The following is a 27945-nucleotide window of genomic DNA, read 5'->3' on the forward strand; positions in this document are numbered from 1 at the left end:
TAGAGACTCCATTTAAACTTTAAAATGTATACACAAGTCTTGTCTACTGTTGTATAAATTCACCTTTTGCTTTTGGTAGGTATTATAGCTCTTGATCAATCACTGTTCAATGACTATGATGTCGCCGCCGGTGTGAATGGTTTTGATGTGAAATATTCACCACTGAATAATTTGCAATTTCGTGTCGTCTATTCATCACATCCCCAGTGTGAAAGGGCCTTAATAAAAAGATTTTCTGAGAGTGTATTTTCTGTCTGTTTGTTTATTACCTGCCAAGGGACTGTGGATGCAAATTAGCAGGCTGCTAACGCCGACGCATTTACATCTGTACACCCGTACTGATGTTCATTAATGTGTATTGTCCCTTTTAAATAAAAGAGTTGTTGTTTTTAACATGCAAGAATTTCTAAAATATTTACTGTAGAAACACCAAAATCATATCAAAGGGTTCAGGAAGTCCTTTCGACGACCACGTTCTGCTTCTTTTTCTGATAGGAGCTACCGTTTGTCTCCCATACATTTACATGAAATCTCTGTGAAACACAATCACACACACCAAAAACACACATGCGCACATGGCACCCACCCCCGGCAGCTGCCCCCCATGGCCCTCTCAAAATTTCTTCTTTTTTTTTCTCTCAATCCTCTCAAAATTTCTTTTTTTTTCTCTCAATCCTCTCCTATCCTCTCAAATTTTCTTTTTTTTTCTCTCAATCCTCTCCTATCCTCTCAAATTTTCTTTTTTTTCTCTCAATCCTCTCCGTACCTATCCTCTCAAAATTTCTGAGAAAATTTTCTAGTTTTCATTCTTATTTTATTTTGAAGGACTCGCGGCGGCCGGAAGTCGTCGGTTCGCTGCGCGCGGCTTGACGCGGCGGTAGTTATGGCGGCGCTGATCAGTGGAGGAAGGAGGAACCCGGAGACCCTGAAACTTTACGTCTATTAGCGGCACCGCGGAGGAATTCGTCTCCCAAACGAAACGCAGAAACGCTGCGCTCCGTTGCGGTTTTTTTAAGGGGGGGAAAAAAAGAAAGAAGAAGTGATAATAGCGTTGATATATATAAATATAAATATATATATCACAACGCGGTACTCGCCCGTTAGCATCACGTTTAGTGCCACTGACTTTGAATCAAGGTAGCTGTGTTAGCTCCACTACTACTACTACTACAACTACTGCTACTACTAGCCAGCTGTTGGCAGCTTGGCCCAACAAGTTAACTAAGTGATTAACTGCACGAAAGCTGAATCGTGAAGTGGTGGGGATCGGCTCTCTCTCTCTCTCCTTTTCCCCCACCACAGACAGTATTAGGTTACTTTTGCAGGGAGCGGGGGGATCAGACGACAGCAACAACAACATTATTATTTTACCTCGGCTAAGCTAACACAGTGCTAAACGCTGTATTAGCTACAGCAGCTAAAGCTAAGTTGAGATTCTGCTGAATAAAGTCTCGCCCATTTTTTAGGATCATACCCCCACAGCCATTGGCTTAAAAACATAGGGGGGTGCTAACTTTAGTCTGGGTTTTTTTTTGTTTTTTTTAAAAGGTCCGATTGCTAACTTACTTACTAGGATGGAAAGTCTAACGTTGAGTGATGTGGAGCAGAAATATTACTCGGATTTGTTCGTTTACTGCGACACGGACAACACGAAGAAAGTCGCGTCCAACGGGAGAGTTCTTGACCTTTTCCGGGCGGCCCAGCTCCCCAGCGAAGTTGTCCTGCAGGTAAAAGCTAAGCTAAGCAGCCGGTAGCTAGTTACTGGTCTGACTGTCTGACTGCTAGTCTCCTCTTTTATTCATTTATTTTAAAAGTGTTATCAATAGGCAGCTGTGATGGATGTATTTTATGTGCAATTTGCAAACTTGCCCGGCTTGTCAGAGGAGCAGAGCAGAGCTGTCAGCTATCGTTAGCCTCTGTTAGCAATGAATGCTGCGCAGCAAAAGCAGACACACCTTCTTCTCCTTCTTCTTGTGCCGGGCTATAGTGTTAGCTTTTAGCCACACAGAGTATAGTAATAAATAAGCAAGGGGATTTTTATTTGTATAGCCCATTTTTTTTGTCTCAAAGGGCTTTACAGTAGCTACACAACATCCTCTGCCCAATATATGAATGGAGGCTGGTACGACGAGGTGAAAACTAAAACTGCTGGTTCATGTATGTTGGTCATGTTTTGGTTAAGTTTGAATTGAAACAATAGGTTATTAATGCTGTATAGGTTAAGTTTACATCCATGTATTCTTTTGGCAAGGTAATTTTATTTGTATAGCCCATTTTTTTTTACAAACAGTTTGTCTCAATGGCATCATTACAACATCCTCTCCCCCAATATATGAATGGAGGCTGGTATAACTGCTTGTTCATGTATGTTGGTTATGTGTTTAAGTTTGAAACAATAGGTTATTAATGATCTATATATGAAGTTTACATCCATGTATTGTTTTGTAATAGTATTGTTTTGGCAAGGCAGTTTTGTATAGCCCATTTTCTTAAAAACAGTTTGACTCAATGGGCTTTTACACAGCATCATTACAACATCCTCTGCCCTTAGACCCTCACATCGACTGAGGAAAAATAAAAACCTTTTTAAACTGGAGAAACCTCAGGGTGAGCAACAGAGGAGGGATCCCTCACCCAGGACGGGCAGACGTGCAATAGATGTTGTATATACAGACAAGGAAAACACTTTAAAACATGGAAATGGGGCAGCATAGTGAGGCTTAGTTTGAAAATGAACATATTGTACATTTAACAGGAGCTGTGGTTATATAGGTTTATGATAAATGGCGACATATTGTAGTAAAATCATGTCCCCCAGCAGCTCTTTTGCTTCAGATACTTACTACCCACTCTTTTCCTGTCTCTCCACTCCATCAACATCTGCTTTTTTTGTGTGTGGGGTGTGTGTATGTGCGTTACAGGGTTGAGCTGACATGTTGGAAACGCAGACCCAGCCTCCATTTGTAAATGTGATTTATAGAAGTTGTTACTTAACATGGACTGCCTTAAAAAACAAAACAAGACATAACAGAAGAGTCTGTGTCTCTCACACACACAGACTTTTGTCAGATGTATGTGTCTCTCGTCATATCCCCTATAATATTCGCGTTGTAGCTTCACCGTGAATAATCCCACACGCTGTGAGTTACGAGTTGCCGGTTCAACAGCAGCAGCAGCAGCAGCTCCATTCTTGTGATTTCAGGTCTCTCAGCAGGCCAATATTTGCAGTTTGTGAGTCAGCATCCTTTTCAAGGTCAACAAGGGGAGCTGTGTGGTGGAAGAATTAGGCAGTGTTGTAATCCTCCACTTTCAAAATGTGCACCCAACGCTGCTGCTGCTGCTGCTGCTGCGGCCTGCGAGGCGACGACGACGCACACCACCACCAGCTCCCCTGTCATGTTGTAACAGGCTGAGGAAAAAAAGTGACTGGTGCTTTGTATCCATTCATACTCAGAATAAGTTCTTTGTCAGCAAGAAAGGGATCAGTCAGCTGTGTTGGGCTGTCGGTGTTGTTGTCGTTGCTGCTCACCGTGCTGCTGACGGACTCGCACCTAAAGGAGTCATCCCTAATGTTATGAAGTTTAACTCCCTGCTGTATGAATCATCCAGTGCCCACGTATCAATCACGTAAACCCACTACTTATGCACTGTCACCAGAAAATGTCTTTGTGTTCGTATTTCAAACATTTTCTATTTTTTTGCACACGATCACACCGAGTCGACACAATATTTGATAATCAGGCTTATTACCCGTGAGACCCAGTGAACAAATGCCAGTAAATTAAACTCGTTCTCGTGACGTATGCGGCATAAAAGCAGATAAACTGCACCACAGAATGCCTTGATTGAATGCCTTTTTTTGTGTGTGTTTGTGTGTTTGCATAATTTACATGCAGTGGACGCCTTTGGTCTTGAGTCTCGTTTTAAATGTTTGAAAATGTGAAGGAGATGTTTCTTTATCAGTAAAGGTTCATATCAGAGCAGCTCAGGGTTGAACACAATGTTGTTAACTGTTCCTCCCTGTCCTTGTGTGTGGGTTTAGATCACAGAGCTATGTGGAGCTACTCGCCTCGGCCACTTCGGGAGGAGCCAGTTCTACATCGCTCTCAAGCTCATAGCCATCGCCCAGTCCGGTCTGCCCCTGAGGGTGGAAAGCCTCAACTCGGGTGAGTGAATTCAGTCACAGACGCAAAGTTTTGCACCTTTTTATGATATATAATCCCTAAAAATACCAACACATAACATGACACGAGGCTTTCTGGGAGGTTCCACTGGACTTTAATCTTTGTTTACATCAGATAACTTATTGAAGCAGGAGTCAGAGGGCTTTTATGATTTAGATTTTTAAATATATCTAATATGCTCAGATGGACCGATATGGTTGTTCACATGAATAATTTAAATAAGCCAGTTACTGGATTTACTGATGCTTAACTCTCTGGATGAACTCTCTCTGCTTGTAGCACTTTTTGGTGTTTCATTTATTTGAAGAGTTGCACATGAATGTTTCAGAGCTGCAAAGAAAGGAGTCTTTTTTTTTTATAGGACCAGAGTCAAACATGAGCTACACATAGAAAAAATATAGAGAAAATGCTATCAGAGGATGCAGCATATGTTTTAATGAGTGGGTTATTAATCATAGAGTTGGAGGTTTGGTCCCCAGCTGCTGACCAACCCCAAAGTCAGGGTGTAAAATTTAACTTTTTACCTCATCGGCCATTGATTGGCTAGTGACCTCCAAAAATGTACCGCCCAAACATATTTTTCACCGACCAAATGAAAAAATCATGCCTTGCTTGACTAAAAGTAGGAGGCGACGTCTTTCCACATACGGGGCTTCCTTCACCTTTCAAACGGGGCCGAGCTCCGTGTGAAACAGTAGCAGAGACACAACCTGAGGGAGCAGGTCTGTGGAGCTGTGCACCGCGGATACCGGTGATCAGCTCTTGCTATGTGCGCAGATTTAGGCTTTGTTCAACCGCTGCCGGCAGGTTTTCTCAGAGGCAATTTATAATTAGCCGGATGATGAGTAATAAACCCCGACAAGATGGACAGAACAGGACCCTGACGGTTCACATCAGGGTTTTGTTCATCCTGTTGTATCCCTATAGGGGCGAGCTATAGAAATAAACTCTGTGTGTGTTTTTGTTTTACACGCCAAACTCATTTTTTACCCGCAGGTGTTAATTTTACCCCCTGCCCAAAGTGCTGCTTAAATGTGCGGTAAAGAGTTTGAATCACTTTGAACAAGAACATCAAAACCAGATCTGCAGGTAGCAGCTGCCCCGTGTTTAAGCAGCTTCTGCCACTTTCTATTTCTTAACCAAACAGAGTTTGTTGTGTAAACCCTCGAGGGTTTAACTGCAACATCGCTTTTTTTGTTGTTGTATTTGCCTTCAGTGTGACTTCTCTGAAAATACTCAAAGAGTGGTTTCACCTACTGCATGAAGTTACTTGTTTTTTTGTCTGACTTATTGCAACATGAAGTTGTGGGAAGGATTTCATAATTTCATAAAAAAAATAAAATAAAAGGAACCACAGAGACCAGCCACTTCCTTTTAGCAAAATGGACATGATGTACACTGCAGTGGTTATTACTTGTGTCTCAGAAGTGGACACAGTAAATTGTGGCTACAGTTGGTGAACAGTGGTTGTTTTATTTGTGCTGTAAAAAACTGTGAAGTCACTTCAGGGTTGAAGTCAGTGTTAAACCATGTCAGGGGCTAAAGCTTGGATGGTGAATGGTGTGAAACCAGGAGCGATATATATGTTGAACATGTGTAAAATGTTGATTCACTTTTTGTTTTGCTCAGTTGTGCACATTGTTCCTGTGTTTTCTGCGACATGCGTTAAGGTCTGCAGCCTTAATGCACACACACTGGCCCTTTCAGCCTTAGCACAACCCACATGTCTGCTGTTCACTGTAATGGGACATGCCCATCACTGGTTCAAAGATAAATTGACCAGATAAGTAAATTTTCTCTTGTGAATGTACATCTGTGTTCAACGAGTTACACGGCTGCAGCTCATCATGAAGTAATACTTATATTATTATTAATCATTTAGACAATATTAGCTTGTTGAAAATATTGAAATAAGAGTCTCTATTTCATAGTTTGTCCTCCAGAGACCACTGAAGATTTGTCATTGAAAAAATACCAGTCTGTATCAATTAAAGAGTCCAGTAGAGCACACATTGATTTATCAGTATTTTTTATGTCTTTCTTCAGTATATCAGTATTGTATACTGATCAATATATATATCGATAAAGTAATTTGTATTCGTATTTGTATTCAGATTCAGCTTTATTTGTCCTTTGCAGGAAACTTGTTTTCACCAACCCGTACAAACATCCTCAAGATGCAACATACAGTATACACACATACCCACATTAATACATCACCCACATATAGACAAAACGCACATTTATGCACATTGTATATCTGTTTTATTGTATGTTTGCTAGTTCTATCCCTTTTTTATCATTTGTTTGGCAGAAAAAGTTCCATGTTTTGTTGTTAGAAGAAAGTAGTTGGTCTTTTCTTTTTTCATTCTTTCACTCTGACGTCCAGCATCGTACAGATCCACAGCAGAAAACACAAACTCACCCTTTACTGCAGCAGCAGCTGTATCTGTATCTGTAACAGACCAGAGTTCAGCATTTGTTCATTTTGAGGAAGCAAACCCTCGTCGTCGCTGTGAACGGGACACACTGTCACGCTGTTATCATCATTACACAGCTGTCACTTTGTGCACAACACCTATAAACCACAGCTGATTGCTCTTTCCCTAAGAATTCTGGGAAATGTAGGGAAAGAAAGTGAACTACTAAACTCAAAAGACTCATGTGCAGAGGTGGGGAGTGTCTTCTCTTTCATTTTTGTCTTCAAGCTTCTTCCCTGAAATCAATATGAGACAAATCTTTCCTCTGTTCCCCCTCAGTCAAAGACCTGCCGCTGCCCCGGTTCGTCGTGGGGAAGAACGAGGCGGAGGCCAGGCACGCGGCGCTGTACCAGGACTCAGACAGCCAGGGTCTGTACCCGGGCTCCGCCACTGCAGTAATACCCCGACCGCCGGGCCGGGGGCACCAGAACAAGAAAGTCCCCCCGACCTCCACTGCGCTGCCTGTCCACGAGGTCATCCAGCCGCTGGCGCCCAGCATAGAGCCACAGGTGTGTTACTGTGTTATTCTGTCTAAATATACGCTCTGTTTCTTTTTTCTTCTTTTTTTTTTTTTATATAACAAACACAAAACAACACATATACAACAAAAACATGACATATTCAACAACATACATCTACAAACAAAACATACATTTAAAGGGATAGTTGAACATTTTGGCAAATTGGCCCATTGCCATAATCCCTATAGTTTTAGGAGTAGGTTTGTTACCTTTAATTGTCAGTGCAAGCTATTTTTAGAACGGCGGAGCAGAGCCGCGAGCTGCTCAGAGCTATGCTACGGAGGCTCATGGGATTTCTTGGTTTCCCTCATCAAACTCATCAAATACACAATCCAACAACTCCAAAACGCTCTGGTGGACAAGTTGTGACCTGCACATTCACCACGCTATGAGATAATAACAGAACGTTACCACACAGAGTTGTTTTAGAGGTAAATTCATGCAAAACCGCTGATGCCCGTTGCGTTCAGGGACAGTTTTTCAGCAAGCAGTCTCTGTATTTACCTCGTAACGTTCCGTTATTATCTCATAGCGTGGTGAATGTGCAGGTCACAACTTGTCCACCAATTTGCCAAAATGTTGAACTATCCCTTTAACAGCATAAAAATAATCAAAACATATAAACAGTTATGTGCATCGTACTACATATCTCTTATACACGCACCATAAATTCATATCATAACTCAATAATAAATGAATTCCCATGTTTTTGTTATTGCCTGGACTTCCCATCTTTTTATCTCTACGCTCTGTTTCTTACCTTTAATCCGTAAAATCCTTTGTATGTGTACAGACGGCAAATGAAAAGTATGGGTTTAGGCTTGAAGTTGCTTTCTTTTCCCACTGTTACTTCTGCAACAACTGCATTAAATATGGATGTTTTCTATCGTCTTGTCTTTTGGGCAGCATCTTACACACATTTGATTTCCTGCTACAGCTGAAAGCAGCAGCAGCAGCAGCTACTAGAGAGATATGCTGCTGGAAAACTGCTGCATTTCCTGTGTCTTTTCCTGTGTACGTCTGATTGCTTTTAACTCAAAATACCATCTGAAGTTTTTTTTTCTCTTTACCTCTGAGTTACTATATAGACTTCCTCCTCATCTCTTATCTAGTTTCATCTGTTGTGAAATGCTCACTTTGCGGTTGCTCGAACGTCCCCCTATCAGATGAAGGGACGCATTTGCGGCGGCTTTTATTGGTTCGAATGTGGCATGTTCAAGATGGAAAGCTCATAATAAGACACGGCGGTGGTGACACGGCAAACTGCAGCTTGAGTGAGATGAATCGCACGGCTGCTCGTTGTAATTCAAACCAGTTTACTGAAACGCTCTCTTCTTTTTTCTTTTTTTTAATATATATATCTGCATTATGCTTCTCGTGTGTTTGATCGTGTGTTTCTGTCCATCACCAGCCCGAGCCGACGTCCCCGGTGGTTTCCCCTCACCAGTCTCCCCCCAACTCCCCTCACTCCTGGAGGAAACACAAGCGGCAGCACAGCGGAGGAAACGCAGAACGACAGCCGGTGGGTCCGGTGGGTCCGGTGGTGCCGGTGGGGCCGGTGGTGGTGGCGGGCGTGCCGGTGGCCGCGGCGACTGGAGCCGTGTGGACGCAGTTCAGAGAACCACAAACAGGTAACGGCCTCTCACCTGATGCTGATGCTCGTTGGTAGTTTCTTAATAACAGCCATATTTAGTGTGTTATTACTAAGTTTAGTGTAAAGCAATACTAAAGAACTTTCAGTTTTGGTCTCCCAAAACTCCCGGTCGCGTGCAGCAACTCGGTGCTGACCTGTTGATCTGCCTGTTTTGTGAGTTTACAATCAGTATCTCCTCGTTCATGGTGTCAACGGGGTGAAATGGTGTCTGAAAACCTCTGACCTGTTGACTTCAGGTCGGCCTCAGCCCATTACAACTAGGGATGCACATTTTGAATTTTATTTCTGACCGATAACCGACGCTCGTTAACCGATTATTAACCGTTAACCGATAAGATTAAGACACTTGCGGCGCACGGCAAAAAAAAAAAAATGTATCGCTCCAATTTTTTTTTTGCCGTTAAATACACACGTGCGCCGCAACAGCTGATCAGTGCGCTCTGTCTCAGCTGATCGCGCTCTGGAGGTTAGATCGTCCAATGTAGAACTGTTTTTATACAAAGTGCAGCCAAACACCAGGCTGAAGGAGCAGCAGAGCTCCTCTGACAGCTGCAGGAGAGCTGCAGGCGAACAGGCTGGAGAGCAGCGACGTCCTCTTTTTTTTCCTTTTTTTTTTTTCTTTTTTTCTCAGCGCCGTAGTTACAGGTGATTCACATCTATGTCTGTGTAGCTACATTTATTGTCTGACCTTCCTTCATGGGGGCTGCTGCACATACTGTCAGTCCTCCTGTGTAACTTTCTGCTGCGAAATATGACTGAAGGCACGTGAACTCTGCACGTGTCGACACGCCCCCATGAGTTGACGACATAAGGAGCTAATAAAATAAATAAATAACCGATAGTATTAATCGGTCAAACTTCTTGTTATCGGTTAACGGTTAAACGGTTAATCATGTGCATCCCTAATTACAACGTTTTCAAAGTGTAGTGCGGAAATGGAATGATCCACCGTAAACACGGTGTATTTTATTTTGAAAATGAATCGGGTGTTTTGTACACGGTTTCCTGTCCCTCACGAGCTGCTCAGTGCTGAATTTATGTTCCGTGCTTTGGCGTTCGGCAAAAATAAAGCTCTGCGTCTGTGTTGCAGACATGGATGTATTATAATAGATTACATTACTTAAGTTTCTTAGTTTTGGTTTAACTACGGGTCAGTTCTGTTTGCATTGGTCACTGGTTGGTGTCAATATGTTCCGTTTTGTAATGTTGTTGATTTGTTTAAGAATTGAACTGACCAGTAAACCCGGTCATTTGAGGATTGTGTCCAAACACTGAAGTCATTTTAACGCCATTAACCGAGGGCTGGCGGAATTGGCAGTGTTTGTTATTGTTATCATTACTTTGGCCGAAAAGGATCCATATTCAGATTTCCTGTTTGAGATTTTAGTCTGGAGAGTAGCCTACTAGCCGTGTTAGATGTTTGAAGGTTTGATTTATGATTTGATTGATATTATGTCTTGTGTGTATTAAATTTTCTGTTCTGTGTATTTATGAAATTCATGGTCTAATTTGTTGCAAACAAATAGGTAAAAGTTTCAGCTCATGTCTGGATGCCAGATATTTTTTCTTGTCTACCACTAATTTAGCTGACATGCCAGCATGCCAGTTTTTGTTTTGTTTTTTCAGAAAAAATACACAAATTTCCTGATTTTATTTTCTCCAGTGTTTCGGATTTTCTGTCTATTGAGTCACAGCAAGATGCTTGAGGATTACACTTTTACCATTTCTTGATGTTTTATGAGCCCGGCAATTAACAGATTCATTGAAAAGAAGTATTTAATTGATTCATTCATGATGAAAAATGAAATGAGTTAAAATGAATAGGAAAAATTGAATAACATTCACTTCTTCTTCACCTTTTGGTTCTGTGGCTACAACAAAGAAGCGTGGAGCTTTTCAGTCTCTGGAGCACAGGATATAGAAATATTCATGATAAAAAAAGTGGCAGAAAAGTTGGCACTTGTTTTGATTGTAGTCAGGAAGCAAACTGGATGTGTGTGTGTGTGTGTTTGCAGCTTGTACAGTACGTACTATTAATGGTGTTTGCTGAGAAAGCCAGTTACTGCAGTTAGTCATCAGGGGAACAAAGCGGACATCACATGACGCTGGCATGTCCTACTTCAGTCAGCACAAGATGTGTGGTCAGGGACAAAATCACAAGAAAAGAGTATTGTGAAAAAATATCAATTGAAAAATTGCTGAATGAATATAAAAGCAAATTAAACATCTGCTGTTTCCAGATGTGAGGAATCACACATGAGAGTGAACTGCACACGACTGATCTCAAAGTTGGTCTCTTCAGGCTTTTGAAAATGTCAATCTCATGTTTCCACAGAATATTAGGCATTTTATGGAAACATGTTTTTTTTTATTATATTATGGACAAATGTTTAATTGATTAACCAAGAAAATGGTCAGTAGTTACAGTATAATTAACGTGTGTCTTCCCTGCAGGTCCGGTGCCCGGTGAAGGCATGTGGCCGTCCCACTCGCCTCCCCCTCCAGGCCAGGAAAGTTGGGTCAGTTTCACAGCAGACACGCCGCCATCCAGCACGCTCCCCGCCATGCATCCCTCGTCAGTCCAGGTGGGGAAACCATAGCGTCACCCACAGTCTCAGTCTCAGTTTTCACAGACAAAAACACAACAGTTTTCACAACGAATGACAGTAACAGTCCCCTGCTCTTCGTTTCAGGCCAATTTTCAGCACATTTATCATCTGTTATAATGCTAAAACAATATCAGGCTGTTATTTTTAATTACAGAACGGCATCATATCTGTCACACAACACAACATTGATGAGGCGCGTGTTTACAGCCATTTATAGCAGCGACCTACAGGAGATGATATAATAAGTAATTAATTTAGATTAGGAGGTTATGAGTGGCTCTGCATAATATTATGAAATCTGTGTTGATCATGATGGTAAATATCATCAACCTCTTTCATTAGACAGAAAGACGCCGTGACAACATTAAGCGTCGCTTCAGACATGAGGCAGCGTTTTAGATCAGAGCTGCGTCTGCCAGAGCTGCGAGATTGAATCTCACACAGCTTGTGTGACACCGCTCAGGCAAATCAAGAAACTGTGAAGGCCCCTGTAACCCAGTCGCTAATTTTAGACGTCGTGCCGCGTTTCAGCCTCTGAGATCAAGTTAGTTCATTTGTGAAATTGTCATTCGGAGCTAAATAACATGTTTTTGCTCAGAGGTTGAGATCTGATGACGTCTGGTCCGCCCCACATGGTCCTGGTTCTCAGGACTATGTGGAGGCTTTTGGTTTAAAGAAACTGAAACCTTTTAAATTAATTAAATGAAAAACTTGTTAAAGGGATAGTTCAACATTTTGTCAAATTGGCCCATTGCCATAATTCCTATAGTTTTAGCAGTAAGTTCGTTACCTTTAATTGTCGGTGCAAGCTGTTTTTAGAACGGCGGAGCAGAGCCGCGAGCTGCTCACAGCTACGCTACGGAGGCTCATGGGATTTCTTGGTTTCCCTCATCAAACTCATCAAATACACAATCCAACAACTCCACAACGCTCTGGTGGACAAGTTGTGACCTGCACATTCACCACGCTATGAGATAATAACGATTTACGTTACGAGACAGAGTTGATTTAGAGGCAAATGCAGAGACTGCTTGCTGAAAAACTGCCCCCGACGGGAACGCGCATCAGTGGTTTTGCATGAATTTACCTCGAAAACAACTCTGTCTCGTATCGTTCTGTTATTATCTCATAGCGTGGTGAACTCTCCGCCGTTCTAAAAACAGCTTGCACCGACAATTAAAGGTAACAAACCTACTGCTATGACTATAGGGATTATGGCAATGGGCCAATTCTCCAAAATGTTGAACTATCCCTTTAAATTAACTCAATGAAAAACTTGTTTTTACAATGAAAAACTCTTAAAGGTGATAGTAAAAGTGTTGTAGCCTCCTGAATGGATACAAATTTGACCCAAACTTGCTTCACCTTCTTATTTTGTGATTTTTCTGCACACAGGAAAGCACAACGATACGAACAGTGGCCTCGGCAGCGATGACCAACGAGATCCAGCGACAGTCCAGCGGCTACGACGACCCGTGGAAGATCACGGACGAGCAGAGACAGTATTATATTAACCAGTTCAAAACCATACAGCCGGACCTCACCGGCTTCATACCTGGTAGGAAGACACATAAAAAACAAAACAAAAACAACACACACAAGCTCACTGTCAAATTATGAACCAACTGAATCCTTTTCTTTTCTGTTTCCAGGTTCAGCTGCTAAAGAGTTCTTCACCAAATCAAAACTACCGATTTTAGAGCTTTCACATATTTGGTGAGTTTACAGTCAGAGATTAATAGTTTTGTAAACATCTGTGCACCTTTTAATCAATAGTAACAGTTGATCCGTGACTTCTTGAGCTGCTACAGACTGAGCAGGACGATCCAGTGCTCCAGTCTCCCAACCTGCCTGCCCTTTGTCTTGAAGGGGAATAACATTCTCCTGCATAATTACACATTTAATTACTACACATCAAAAACCAGTTGTCGGCTCACATTACCGTTCTTGCAGGCTCGAGTCGTTTTGCGTAGGAGTAAAACCTTAATTTCAGTTGTCACAGCTTGTTTTCCAGCAGGACTCGTCACTACTAGTATGATGGGGCCATGTGCACTTTGATGCTTTCAACAAACACAGTTGGAAAAATAAAAGAAGAAAATTCACTTCTGGGAGTAAATAATGTCAGATTTGAGAGGCAGCTCTGAGCTCTGAGCTGCAGCTTCTGTGGCAGCTGCGATGGCGTTCAGTCAGGACTGCAGGCTCGCTGGTTTGTAATGTGTGTATCTTTTTTTTATTTTTTTCTGAAGGGAGCTGTCAGACTTTGATAAAGACGGAGCGCTGACCCTGGACGAGTTCTGTGCTGCTTTCCACCTGGTTGTGGCCAGGAAGAATGGCTACGACCTCCCCGAGAAGCTGCCTGAGAGCCTGATGCCAAAGCTGATTGACCTGGATGACTCAGCAGGTACACGCACGCACACACACTCTGTTGCTCCCTTCCCTAATTTCTCAACCTCAGGTCTCATAAAACCTGTCAGGTGACGGCACTGCAGTGAGCGAGCAGAACCTGTCTGTATTCTGGTTGTAGCTCTCTCCATGATGTGCTGCTGCCTTTTTATAACATGACGTCCCCTCAAATTTTAGTTTAAGTTTAATTTATTTTTAAGTTTAATTTATTTATATAGCACCTTTAAAAGCAAAGAGCATTTGCACCAAAGTGCTTCACAGTCAACAGGTCACATAGGCATAAACCAAAACCAATACAATGCAACAACATCATACACTTCAATTAATCAAAGGAAGAGATACAAATTATTAAATTATTAAATCCAAGCATTATAGAAAAAACAGATTAAGTGCTAATTAAAAGCCAAAACATAGAAATGGGTCTTAAGGAGCTTCTTGAAAGCCTCAACAGAGTCGGCTTTTCTAATGGCTTCTGGCAGGCTGTTCCAGAGTCGAGGGGCTGCAGCAGAAAAGGCCCGCCCCCCTGAATTTATTATTTTTTTGTTAATTTATTTTCACAAAAAAAATACAAATCCATAATTATGTAAGCGAAAATATGTCAGCGAAGTATACATGCAAAATTAAACCAAAAAGGAGGACAAAGAGCAACAACAAAACATGACGTGGCCTCATTAGCTGCGAGCCATTATTAGCATGTTCATTAAGCATGATGAGGTTGTCAGGAAGCAGCATCTGGTGTAAAACCTAAACCAAATCAAATTTACTGATGGTTGATCTGTGCTGTGGCGAGGCCTCGTGGGAGCAGCCGAGAGACAATAACAATATTAAATTGTTAATATATTTTTAGATAATGGCAGAACAGCAGAGTAAACGACACACACGATGCTCAATTCTCTGTGGCAGGAAACAAAACTAAAAACAAAACTAAAAAAAACTGTTGGTGGTGTTTCAGGTTTCATCCTTTTAGCTGTGTTTGGACAAATGTAATAACTGCAGAGTGTTTATCATTGTTCGTTAGCGTGCCGGCCAAAAACTGCTGCTGTTCAATATTATATCCTCTGAAGGGCAGAGGTTAAAATATCAATGAAAGAGCAGATAATCACAGCGGGTTCTGATGTAACTGGATCAGCAGCTCCGGTAATTTTGTGTTTCCACCAGCGCCACAGCAGACCCCCCTGCAATGTGTCATTTTTTAAGTGAAAACTTGTTTTTTCTGCAGCAGATTCTGCACCAAATCCACCTGTGTTTGTAAGGAGTTGTGCAACATTTTCATTTTCTTTAGAGACTGATACTACTATTATATCTTTCTAAAGTCTTTTTAATGAATGAAGCCACTGCACGTCACCTTTACATCTTGTTTCTTATAAGTAATTAACAATAAACAAGGCAAAAAAGGGAAAGAAATCCTCAACTTTTTATTCAGCAGAACATAAAAAGTCACAGGGAGCCTCTGCAGTGTGCAGATTTCTTTTCCTTTTTTTCTAAGTCTGCAATCTTTAATCCTGCACACAGCCTTCTTTGGATGTGCACCCTTTTTGCCCTCTTTTTATTAATGAACAAGGCGCCATGTGAGTCAGGATTAGTGAGCTGCTGCGGTGCTGGTTGGAGGCGTTTTGTTTCCTTTTCACAGAGTCAATTTACCCGTTTCCCTCCAAACTAAACTAAGCTAATTTCCTGCTGGTGGTGATAGTAGCTTCATATTACAGAGAGGGATCGTCCGTCTCCTCTGACTTCTGGCATCAAAGCCATTTAAATTAAATACATTTCCCAAGTTGTCAAATTATTCTTTTAGCTGGTAGATCATGTATCACTTTAACTTTAGTAAGTCCTAATGTGCAGCGGCTCTGTGGTCGACTCCAACCTACGGCCCTTTGCTGCATGTCACCTCCTCTCCTCCTCTCTGTCCTGTCACTATCAGCTAAAATAAGAAGATTAAAAGGTTTTTAGACTAAAGAAATATATATTTTTTTAAATAATTTTATAATACTATAACAGAGCTGCGGTGATAAGTATAATTTATAAAGGATGTTCACATGAAGAAAACTGCACAACCAGAATATTTTATGCCACTAAAACCAAAGTGATGCTGAGTAACTAATGATAATTATTAATTTGTGTTAAATATCTGAGGCTCACATACAGCACATACAGGTGCATCTCAATTAATTAGAATATCATGGAATAGTCCATTTCCAGTATTTCAAGTCAAAAAGCCCCAACCAAGTATTAAGAGCATATAGATGAACATTTCCATATTAAAAATGCTTTTTTTAATTGGTCTTTTGTAATATTCAATTTTTTTGAGATACTGAATTTTGGGTCTTCATTAAATGTAATCCATAATCATTACAATTGGAAGAAATTAAATAAATAAAGGGTTACACTTTATAATAAGTACACACTATTAAGCATTAAATACTGAATTAATCGTTTATAACACATGAATACTCATTAGTATGTAGTTTATAAACACAGTTAAAGTATTCATGCATTATAAACGAAGAATTCAGTATTTATTAATGCTTAATAGTGTGTAGGCTACTTATTCTAAAGTGTTACCAAATAAAGACATGAAATGTTGCATTCTGTAATGGGTATTAGTTTCACTTTTTGAATTGAATTACTGACATAAATAAACTTTTCCATGGTATTCTTAATTTATTTAAATGCACCTGTACATGAATCCGTCTCGCGTCTGGTTTTATTTCCACAGAAGTCCCGGAGCAGGCGGCCGACGTCGGATACTCGGGCTCGCCGGTGGAGGTGACGCCCAACAAGTCTCCCTCCATGCCTTCACTCAACCAGGCCTGGCCCGAGATGAACCAGAGCAACGAGGTTCCCACATACACACACACACACACACACACACACACACACACACACACACACACACACACACACACACTCATCACGTACTGTGGTGTCATGTCACACGTCTGTTTGCTTTTGCTTGTGTTTGCATTTGATCCATCTGAAATAATCGCCCCATGGTTAATCAATCAGGCGACGTTTGGCCTTTTTTCTTTATTATCCATCCACCATCGAATTGATCGCCACTCCATCCATCCTCTTCATCATCATCATCATCATCATCAAAAAAACAAAACATAATTACTGATAATTCACCAGCTCCTCTCTCTCACTTCTGTCACTTCTCGGACTCTGTTTTTTTTTTAAAGTTTCCACCCATCATGTCGACAAACGAGCGGTGATGTCGCATTGTGCGGACTTGATGATGTAATTGTGTGATGTCACTGCACTGGCTGACTGACATGTTTTTTCTCACTGTCTGTCCTGTCTCCTGCAGCAGTGGGAGACGTTTAGCGAGCGCTCCTCCAGCTCACAAACTCTGACCCAATTTGACTCTAACATTGCACCAGCTGACCCTGTAAGTCAATCACTTAGTATGCATGGTTTCACCATTAATGGACAGACATTAACCCTCTCTGGATCTCTCTTTCTCTCTCTCTCTCTCTCTCTCCATCTCTTTCTCTATCTCTCTGTATCTGTCACTCTCTCTGTCACTCTATCACTCTGTCTGTGCATGATGTTCTTTTCCAAATGCCGTCCGCTGCATCAGCAGTCGACAGCGTGTGTTGTGATTTGGCTGGCTTAGCTTCTATTGGGCATCGCCTCTTTTTTTTTTCCTACAGTGACATCCACCAATCACTAGTGCACTTGCAGATTGTGACAGATAAATGTTTCCATGTATGGTCATTACTGTAAGTATTTTTTTAAAAAGAGAAAAGAAAATGTGTGCGGTGCTTTTTGTCATTATACTGTTGAACTGTCCAATTACGTTGTCTTTTTTTAAAAACCTTTTTTTCTGTCTCTCAGGCAGAATTTTTTCTCCTTCCAGCAATAACTGGCTCTGGAATGGCTCTGCACAATTAATGTGATGAAAAGTGCGACATTGACAACCACAATTTGCAAGAGTGTGCATCTTTTTTTTTTTTAAATTGCTGTAGGTGCTCACTGCTCAGCAATTCTGGGCAGAAATCCCAAAGTAAAAAATCACTGAGCAGAAGAACCTAAACAATGACAGATCGTTTCATTCATAACCACTACTTTTTTTTCTCAGTGATAAATTGATGATCTGACATTTTGTGGAAAAGACGCTTTACCAAGAGGTTCATGCTGTCAGGGAAGAAATATCATAATACTTTAGCTGATTAAAAGCTATTATTTGTATTGTATTGTATTTTTATTAGCATATGAAGGATATATAAAACAGCATATTAAAAAGTGGAACAACAACAACAACAAAAAACATACAAAGTATACAGTAGATAAAGCTATTATACTGTGATATGAAATATATCATTGCATCTAAAAGTCCTGTATCAAAAATGTCACTAGCTGGTGCTGTAAAGATGTTAAAAAATATTTTTTTATGATGCAAAAGAAAAAAAAAAGTAATAATAAGTTCTTATGAGTGGAGAAAAGTTTTTATAATGCAAAATAAGCTTTTATCTTTGGCAAAAGTTTAGTTTTGTCATGCAAAATGTTCTTCCAAGGCAAAAAGAAGTTCTAATAGTAAAACGTTTATCATGGGAAAATTGGCTATTGTGTGTTTTAAAGTGTTATATATTATATTACTGATGGATTCATAAAAAAGGAGCATTTCAATGGTGTATTTTGAATTTTACATGTTGTTGGGCAGTTTAATGCAAAGTTATAGAGGTACAGTGTAAAGTTTTTAGGAAGGAAGTAGTCACACTAATCATATAGTTTTTACTGACTTAGCGTAAAATCTCTAATTTTGAATTAAAATGAATGAGATAAAACTTCAAATTTCTACTTTATTGCTCTGAGTAAATGCACTTATTATGGTGACATTTCACTTTACCAACTGCCGTCCACACAGGAGTCACAGTGAAACAATTTCCAATGGGAATAGTAGATAATATTTACATAGATAAACTCATGAGGGCCGCTAATGGAGACTCCTGAACTCCTCCGTCCCTGAACCTCGTCTTGTCTCCCCTTCATAAACCTGCCTGTCTCACCCTGTCACCTTTTTGTCCCCGTCCTCCAGGACACGGCCATCGTCCACCCGGTTCCCATCCGAATGACGCCCAGTAAGATCCACATGCAGGAGATGGAGCTGAAGAGAACAGGCAGCGGTGAGAAGAAGCCCTCTGACTTCACGCCTCACTGTCGCCATCCTGATCTATAATTAAATAAAAGACAGTGTAGTCAGTTTGTATCATTATATGTTTGGAGCTTCACCTCACTGACGATTGTGGTTTAAACCGATATGATACCTACCGTACACTTAATGTGTTTGGCTGAGTCTGCAACATGGGAAAGATAATAACAACCTAAAAGGGCTGCTATTTGTTCTCAGTAAACAGAAACTGTCATTAAATATGATCAAACTACACTTTTCTTTAATTCATAAACACGCAGTGGTCGAAGTGACGCTGCGACTGTCACCTGTTTTACATTTTACATTATTTACTCAACACTTTTCTCCTGTTATTCCCTCTGACCTTCAGACCACAACCACCCAACCAGTCCTCTACTCGCCAAACCCCCAGAACTGTCAGAAGAAGCCAACCTACCTGCCTCCATGAAGTTTGTAGCCGCTAACACTGTAGGTGAGTAAAGGACGGCCTCTGCAGCACGAGACGAGTGCACACTGGATCAAAGTTTTATGTATATTAGTAGTTAAACCTGTGTATTTTCATCTTAATGAATCAGTTCCTGTCATGTTATGAATATATTTGTGTGGTGAGTGAAACATTGTTAGGATTTCTATCAGTCAGGAGGTTAACAAAGTGTTTGTTTGTCTCCATGGAGGTGATGGTTATAGCAGTTCAGACTCCTTCACGTCAGACCAGGAGCCAATCACAAGACAAAGGTCAGTAGCTCTCATATTCTCTCACAATCTCTTTCTTTTTATTTATTTATTCTCATGTTCAGTACTGAAATGATTTGTTAATTAACCAAGCAGTTGTTTGACAAGAAAACATAAAAAATCTATCATTTTCCACCATGCAAAAAATAGTGAACAAATACAACACATTAAGATTTCAGTTTCCCAAATGACAAGACTGTTACATTTGAGGACGTCACCATGAGCTCTGTTGTTTTATACATCTCTTAAACCAAGTAATTGATAAGTTAAAGAGGATCTATGCAGGATTTTTAGCTTAACTATGCTACATTTTTACCTTAATTAAACAGCTTTGGAGTAATTGTGATGGTTTATAAATGATATGTAACTTGTTACGAGGGAGAATGGAGGCTCTCTGCCTTCCACCTAGCATTTCTTGGCCATAAACCAACCTTGTAAGATCAGAGCCTCCGACATAGTGTCCCAGCCCTCGTCTCTGTGGCACCATGACACAAACGCATCCCGTAACCCGTAGTCTCTTGTTTATGGCAGATGAAACTACCCCATAACCCGTAATCTTTTGTTTTTGACACATTAAACTACACAAATATACACATCGTAACATCGTATATGATATATAACGTTATCTACTGCTCTATTGATTGATTTCTCACCGGCTTCATTGTAAAGAAAAGCACATGACCAGGAGGAGGGTTAGCAAATCTTGCATAGTTCCCCTTTAATCCAAAAAATGTGCCAATTAACAGATCATCACAATTTTATATTTGATATATTTTTCCACACTTGTATCGTTATCAGTACTGTAGTATCTTATCTCGCAGATCTGCGTCCGTTTGAGCGTTTTATTTATTTATTCATTCATTCATTCATGTGTTGTGTTCAGGTCTCAGTCGGGTACGTCTCCGGAGGCTCTGAAGGTGGTCGCCCCTCCCCCGCCTCCCCCCCGCCCTCACCCCTCCCACTCCCGCTCCTCGTCTCTGGACATGAACCGAACCTTCGCCGCCGCCTCGGCCACGGGACAGCCACAGCCCTCGACGATAGCGTACCCGCCCGCCGTGCCTCCCCGACCGCTGCCAACACAGGTCAGACACACACAAGAGACTTTTAGTTTGGTAAATTTTAACATCAGTAAATGTTGGGGCTCAGTGATAGAAACTCTTCTCTTCTCTTCTCTTCTCTTCTCTTCTCTTCTCTTCTCTTCTCTTCTCTTCTCTCCTCCTCTTCTCTTCTCTTTTCTTCTCTCCTCCTCTTCTCTTCTCTCCTCTCCTCTCCTCTTCCTCTTCTCCTCTTTCTCTTCTCTTCTCTTCTCTTCTCCTCTGCTCTGCTCTCCTCTTCCCTTCCCTTCTCTCCTCTCCTCTTCTCTTTTCTTCTTTTCTCTTCTCTTCCCTTCTCTCCTCTTCTCTTCTCTTTTCTTCTTTTCTCTTCTCTTCCCTTCTCTCCTCTTCTCTCCTTTTCCCTCCTCTCCTCTCATCTCCTCTCCTCTCCTCTACTCTCCTCTCCTCCCCCTTTCCCTCCTCTCCTCTCCTCCCCTCTCCTTTTCCCTCCTCTCCTCTCTTCTCCTCTCCTCTCCTTTCCTCTCCTCTCCTCTCCTCTCCTCTCCTCTCCTCTCCTCTCCTCTCCTCTCCTCTCCTCTACTCTCCTCTCCTCCCCCTTTCCCTCCTCTCCTCTCCTCTCCTCTCCTCTCCTCTCCTCTCCTCTCCTCTCCTCTCCTCTTCTATTCTCTTCTCTTCTCCTCTCCTCTCCTCTCCGCTGTAAACAAGGTTTTGTTTTCGGTCCAGGTCCTGAAGTTTTGAGTCTTTTCTGTTGTGTTTTTTTGCTCAGTTGACCATGTCCTGGTTTTCTCTGTCGGAATTTTGTGATTGAATTTGATAGAGTTTTGTGACAAAGGACGGACTGATAATAAAAGTTTGGTTTTAAAAATCAAAAAAATCTCCTCTCCTCTCCTCTCCTCCAACAGACGTCAGTGCCACACACCGGCCACCGTGTCGATGCCGAGCCCGTGCCCGGGGGAGGGGCCGCCCTCGCCACCACCTCCCCCCAGCAGATTCCTCAGCAGCCAAACTTCGCCGACTTCAGCCAGTTCCAGGCGTTCGCTGCCTCCGAGCAGCCCTCCAGTCTGCCCGAGGTCGACCACCACAGCGAGGAATATGTGGTAAATATTTAAAGGGATAGTTCAACATTTTGGCAAATTGGCCCATTGCCATAATCCCTATAGTCTTAGGAGTAGGTTTGTTACCTTTAATTGTCGGTGCAAGCTATTTTTAGAACTGAGAAGTACACTACAGAGGCTAATGGGATTTCTTGGTTTCCCTCATCAAACTCATCAAATACACAATCCAACAACTCCAAAACGCTCTGGTTGACAAGTTGTGAGCTGCACATTCACCACGCTATGAGATAATAACAGAACATTATGAGACAGAGTTGTTTTAGAGGTAAATTCATGCAAAACCACTGATGCGTGTTCCCATCGGGGCAGTTTTTTGGCAAGAAGTCTCTGCATTCACCTCTAAAACAACTCCGTCTCGTAACGTTCTGTTATTATCTCATAGCGTGGTGAATGTGCAGGTCACAACTTGTCCACCAGAGCGTTTTGGAGTTGTTGGATTGTGTATTTGATGAGTTTGATGAGGGAAACCAAGAAATCCCATTAGCCTCCATATAGCGTAGCTCTGAGCAGCTCACGCCTCTGCTCCACCGTTATAAAAATATCTTGCACCGACAATTAAAGGTAACGAACCTACTGCTATGACAATAGGGATTATGACAATGGGCCAATTTGCTAAAATGTTGAACTGTCCCTTTAAGAAATACTTTCAGAGCCAGATGAGTCCAACCAACCAACACCCTGGAGGCAGCTCCACACACACTCTCACATCTGTCTTTTTTTTATATCACTGGTTTATGATCAACGGTTTCACAATAAAGATTCAAGATTCAAACACTGAGCCAGTAAAAGACTTAAAGTTTATGCTCCGTCAGTTTACTAGTCAGAAATCAAAAGTGTTTGTACCTCATCCGTTTATTAATCCATCGTCTGACATCACGTCGCTGCTTTCTGTGTCTACAGGTGGAGAAGGCGCCAGAGGGAGCCGGCCCCTTGAGATCAGTGAAGAGCGACGGCCAAGCAGACGAGAGAACCTCAACTACTGTCAACTCTGTAGGTTTAACATCCTCCGAACATCCTCTGATCCCTGTTACCCGGTCATTACGCTTCACTGAGTCGTATCTGAGAAGTGAAAATGATGCCGGCGTCACATCTGGATCAAAGCTCAGAGCAATTGTTTCATTTGATAATTATTAACTTTTTACAAGTGGAAGCTTCTCCTGCTCAGTCACATGTGTTGTTTTTTGTTATTTGCTCCCATCAGGCCAAAGGTTCGTCCGGTCCTCTAGCTCCTCCTCCGAAACCCGTGCGTCGGAGGTTGAAATCTGAGGATGAGCTGCGGCCGGAGGACGAACAGCACGGTCCGCAAAAGTCAAACGTCATAGCTGCTGTCCTGGCCACTCAGCCCTCCATCCCCAGGTAGCCGACCGGGCTGAGCCATTAATGAGACTCTTGTTTAATGTAAAAATACTTAATTTTGTATGTGTGATGTTTAAGTAAACTGTGTGTGTGTGTTTGTGTGACTTCAGGTCGGTAGGAAAGGACAAGAAGGCGATTCAAGCTTCAATCAGAAGAAACAAGGAGACAAACACAGTGTTGGCGAGACTGAACAGTGAACTGCAGCAACAGCTGAAGGTACAGAGGAAATCAAAGTATTTATACAGTGGCATCATGCAGAAGTTTGGTCAAAGTTTCTGTTGATGTGAACAAGAAGAAATAGATTCAAAAACTTTTTCTACCCCACAACAATAACCACCACACTCAAAACCACCAAAACCTAATCGCAGTGCAATATAGGATGTGCAGTTCGGTGAATTGAATGTATGGTTGTGTGTTTGTTTTTGTTTTATTTCAGTATTAACATTATTAATTCTAGCTATTCTTTTTTTATGCTCATTTACACTTAACATTTTATGGTTGCACCGTCTGGTTTGGCCTATTTAATGTCATTGCACATGTGACAATGACAGTAAAGTAAATGGTAAATGGTCTGTATTTATATAGCGCTTTACTATACCTGCAACGATACCCAAAGCGCTTTTACATCATACATTGCATTCACCCATTCACACATACATTCACATATTGATGGCAGAGGATAAGAATAAAGGATATTCTTCTATTCTTCTTCTTAAGCAAGAGGAAGATGAAATGATCTCCAAAAGGCATAAAGTTACAGATGACACATTTCCTTTACAGTTTAAACAATATATATATATATATATATATATATATATATATATATATATATATATATATATATATATATATATATATATATATATATATATTATATTTTACATTTTCAAAATGACAGAAAAGGAAAGGGGCCCCCTGTATAGTTAGTACCTAGTAGCACAGCATGTAAATAGTAAATAGCTTGTGTGATACCTTTGTCAAAGTTATCAGAGAGTTTAAGTCTCCTGGGTTTCTCATTCTTCTGCAGGCTTCTGCTTTTTCACTCTAAAATTGTAGAAACCCACAATAATACATTGATATTTCTAAAAAAAAAAATTGCAAAAGAGTGTTTCATGTTGAGCTTTCTGTCTTTTGGAGATTATCTTCCACTTGCTTAACACAGTAACAGACATTGTGACCAAACGTTTGCATGAAGCCACTGGATGTTCTCAACTCTTTTTTTCCTGATGTAAAAAAATAAAAACCACTCATAACAACTCGTGGTCTTCCAGGACCTGCTGGAGGAGAGGATATCTCTGGAAGTCCAGCTGGAGCAGCTCAGACCTTTCTCTCATCTTTAACCAACGTGTGGAGGAAGAAAAAAACAAAACAAAAAACTCGGCTGTAGTTCATCCAACGCAAGGCTGTTGGCCTCAGTGGGACCCTTCCTCCTCCCCCTCCATCCCTTCATCCCTTCATCCCTCCTTCGCTCCCTTCCTTCCTTCCTTCCCTTCTTCCTTCCCTCATCCCGGCTTCTCCCCATGGAGGCTCGGACCTGCCGCGGGGCGCTCCGTTAAAACTCTCACGCTCGATCATCCCGATCATCAATCAACGGACGTGAGAGCGCAGTCTTAACCCAGAGAGGAGGAGGAGGAGGAAGAGGAGGAAGAGGAGGAGGAGGAGTGGGCGGGGTCTTACAAACTGGCACTTTTCATGTTTTCTCTGAGGAGAGGCGAAGGCGAAGGCGACGACGACGACGACGGTGAACTGAGAAACGGTTTTTGGAGAAGCAGACGAGACGCTGCGAACGCTGGCGTCTGATTTACTTTACTCTCTGAGCGACTGAAGAAGAAGAAGAAGAAGAAGAAAAAGAAGAAGAAGAAGAAAGGCGAACGAGTGTGTGAGTCACGTGTTTGTGCGACTGGTTGTGTATTTGTGTTCCTGTCCGGTGACTTTAACTTAGAGAGGGTAGCAGCATCAGTACGGGGGGTTACAGACTCCGCCACACCAAATATTTAAAAAAAATTAAATCGACGACCCTGAAGTATCCGTAAACGCTGTGAGAAGAAAAGTGAGATGAGAATCTGAACTAAGACTGGAAACGTCTCTCAAAGCTAAAAAAAAAAACACATAAAAAATAAATCACCAAAATTCACTAATCAACACAGTTTTTCCATTAATCAACACAAAAACAGACACTTATAAACAGTTATCTGTGGATTTAAGGGTGTTACATGTTAAAAAATGTTCCATCTTAAAGTGAATAAAACAAATTCCCAAAGTATTGAACCATTTCCTTGTCTTCTTGCTCATTGGACGACCGTGATGGGGAAACAACATCTCTACTCTGCTTTAAATATCAGCTCTCCGCCTCAACGTCTCGTAGAGGCCATTTCTCCTCCATTTTCAAAATGATAAAATATTACGTTACATTAACATAATAGAGGTTTTGAAAAGTGTAGAAAGTGTCTATCTGCAGCAGGAAGCCATGCACGTCTTGTCCATAAGCAAGGAGCGAAATTGGCTGATGGGAGTTTTTTTTTTTTTTTGGTGTGGTGGGTTTCCCTGTTAAAACATACCAGGCTACTACAGACAGGACGTTTGTGTGTATGTGTGTGTTTGTGTGTGATGCCTTCAAAGGCGTCGTCATCATCATGGTGAAGGCTTTTTTTTTTTTTTTTTTTGACTCATCCTGTGACATTGATTTCAGCCCACATCCATCTTCTTACTGCCCCTTGAAGTCGACGTATGAGTGTGTGTGTGTGATGGTGTGATATGATGAATGGATGTGTTGTCGTCTGTTTTTCCTTTTACTGTTACAGTGTTTTGGGGATTGATGTGACTGAATGCGTTAACTTTAATGCCAAATGACTGAACTCTCTCTCACTCGCTCGCGCTCTCACCTCGACTTGAGCTGTGTTTTTTTTTTTTAAAGGAGAAAAGAAAGAAAAATGCAACTTCATTTCACTTTCCTACAGTTTTTTCTTTCAACATCGCTGTGGCTCAACATTTCAGCTTTTCCCTTTAAAAACCTCTTCACTCTTGTCTCCTGGGGTTCATCTCACCTGGACGGCGGGAAAAAAAACAAAAAACACAGACTTAAAGGGGGTTTTGAAGATTTTTTTTTCAGCTGCTCGACTGCAGGACGCAGCGTTGATGAAGAATTGTTGTGTTGTTGCTGATGATGATGATAAAGATGAAGAAAAAGAAGCTTTTTTTTCCTGCTCAGCGAAAAACACACATGCACAGATGAAAACCGATGGTGCGGATGAAGAGTTGATAGAGATTTATCGATTCTCTCCACCTGGGCAGTTGGCACTATGCAAAGTACGGGCGATTACATCTCCACAGACCAACTATACTTAGCTGTTTGTACTATGATAGTAGCAACTGTGTGAACAGTAATAATCTGGTTTTTGTATCGTAGATCTTCCAGAGAAAAAAAAAAAAAACCCATCTACTGTATGTTTGTGATTCATTTTTTTTTGCCTTTTTTCTTTTTGTTTTTGTCAGTCTACTACTTCCTCCCCGCTCTCGGCTCCAGAGGGACGTAAACTCCAGATCAGTGTTTTTGTTTCTTTTTCTCTTTTCTTTTTTTTTTTTAAATCAGTGCAGTTTCACCTGAAATCTGCAACATGAAGCTGAAACAGGACTTCAGACAGAGACCAGTCGACATAGAGGGAGACCTGAATGACCCAACAGCACTTTGAACTTAACTCCCCCTCCCCTCCCACTCACTCGCTACCCCTCCTTATTTCTTTTGTATTTTTTATTTGTTACTTACCCTCCTTTACCCTCGCTTTCTTTTAACCTGCATGTTGTTGTTTTTTGTCTTTCACGTTTATTTAAAAAAAAAAAAAGGAAGAAAGAAGATGCTTTAAGACAAAAAAAAAAAGATAGAACCACTGGTTTTATCTCTTCAGTACAACCTGGAAACTTTGATTTGTTTTTTTTTTTCTTACTCTTTGTGCCAGTTCCCTAAAATATCCCGTCTTGTTTGGTGATTTCTTTTTTTTTTTCTTTCTTTTTTAATGTAAGTGTTTTGTCCCTGGAGCTTCCTGTGTGTTGGTGAAGGATCTGTCTTCTAAAGCCTTACTCCCCCGACTGGCGTTCAGGTTTCCACGGTGGCTGACTGACCTCTTTTCCTTGTCGTATCAAGGCTCGCCTTCTTTTTTCTGCTGTTGAGGACGATGGTGTACTTGGTGTGTGTGTGTGTGTGCGTGCGTGCGTGTGTGTGTGCGTGCACGTATGTATGTGTGTTATATTGTTTCCAGACCTGGAACTAATACCATTTAAAACCCTATTAAACACCTTCATGTGGGATTGATTTATGTTTGCTAGCACAAAATAGCTCCCTCCTTTTCTTCCCCACGACCCAAAAGGCAATCCAGGCAGGCAGAAGCAATCAGTCGTTAACAAAGTCTTTGATGGGATTTTGAATGCTATTTGCTCCCAGATCTGTGTTGTATATTGTATATGATACACACTTTTGGACTCATATGTAAATTTGCATTAATTGCTGACTAACAGCGAAAGAATATTCTATTTAATTCCTTCTCTCTTGGCTGTGGGATCCTAGATGTTTAACTGCATGGATGTACTGTATCTCTGCAGAGTCAACTAGCAGCTGTGTGATTTTTACACAAAAATAAAAACGGCACAATATTTTAAACTCTGTTCTCCTCAGTGACTTCTTCGTTCATGTGAAAAACTGCTCAGCTGTTTC

At 41.3% G+C, this 27945-nt stretch overlaps 1 protein-coding gene across 3 annotated transcripts; it reads left to right on the forward strand.

Moving 5' to 3' along the window:
• The first annotated feature begins 903 nt into the window (after positions 1 to 903).
• reps1 (RALBP1 associated Eps domain containing 1) lies at positions 904 to 27855 on the forward strand. 3 transcript variants are annotated; one of them, XM_084000324.1, is made up of 19 exons: positions 904 to 1727; positions 4043 to 4166; positions 6944 to 7173; positions 8597 to 8816; positions 11294 to 11424; positions 12844 to 13006; positions 13101 to 13164; positions 13695 to 13849; positions 16565 to 16686; positions 17159 to 17239; positions 18890 to 18977; positions 19353 to 19454; positions 19657 to 19717; positions 20598 to 20796; positions 21672 to 21866; positions 22785 to 22874; positions 23086 to 23240; positions 23351 to 23456; positions 24512 to 27855. In XM_084000324.1, the coding sequence occupies exons 1-19, from the start codon at positions 1575 to 1577 to the stop codon at positions 24578 to 24580; spliced, it is 2508 nt and encodes an 835-aa protein (XP_083856450.1). In that variant the 5' UTR covers positions 904 to 1574; the 3' UTR covers positions 24581 to 27855. The 3 variants fall into 3 exon arrangements, with proteins under 3 accessions (XP_083856450.1, XP_083856451.1, XP_083856452.1); XM_084000325.1 differs by having other exon boundaries at positions 11294 to 11358; XM_084000326.1 differs by lacking the exon at positions 17159 to 17239.
• Positions 27856 to 27945: the final 90 nt, after the last annotated feature.

The sequence above is a fragment of the Trachurus trachurus genome (assembly GCF_905171665.1).
Source record: "Trachurus trachurus genome assembly, chromosome: 24".
NCBI lineage: Eukaryota > Metazoa > Chordata > Actinopteri > Carangiformes > Carangidae > Trachurus > Trachurus trachurus.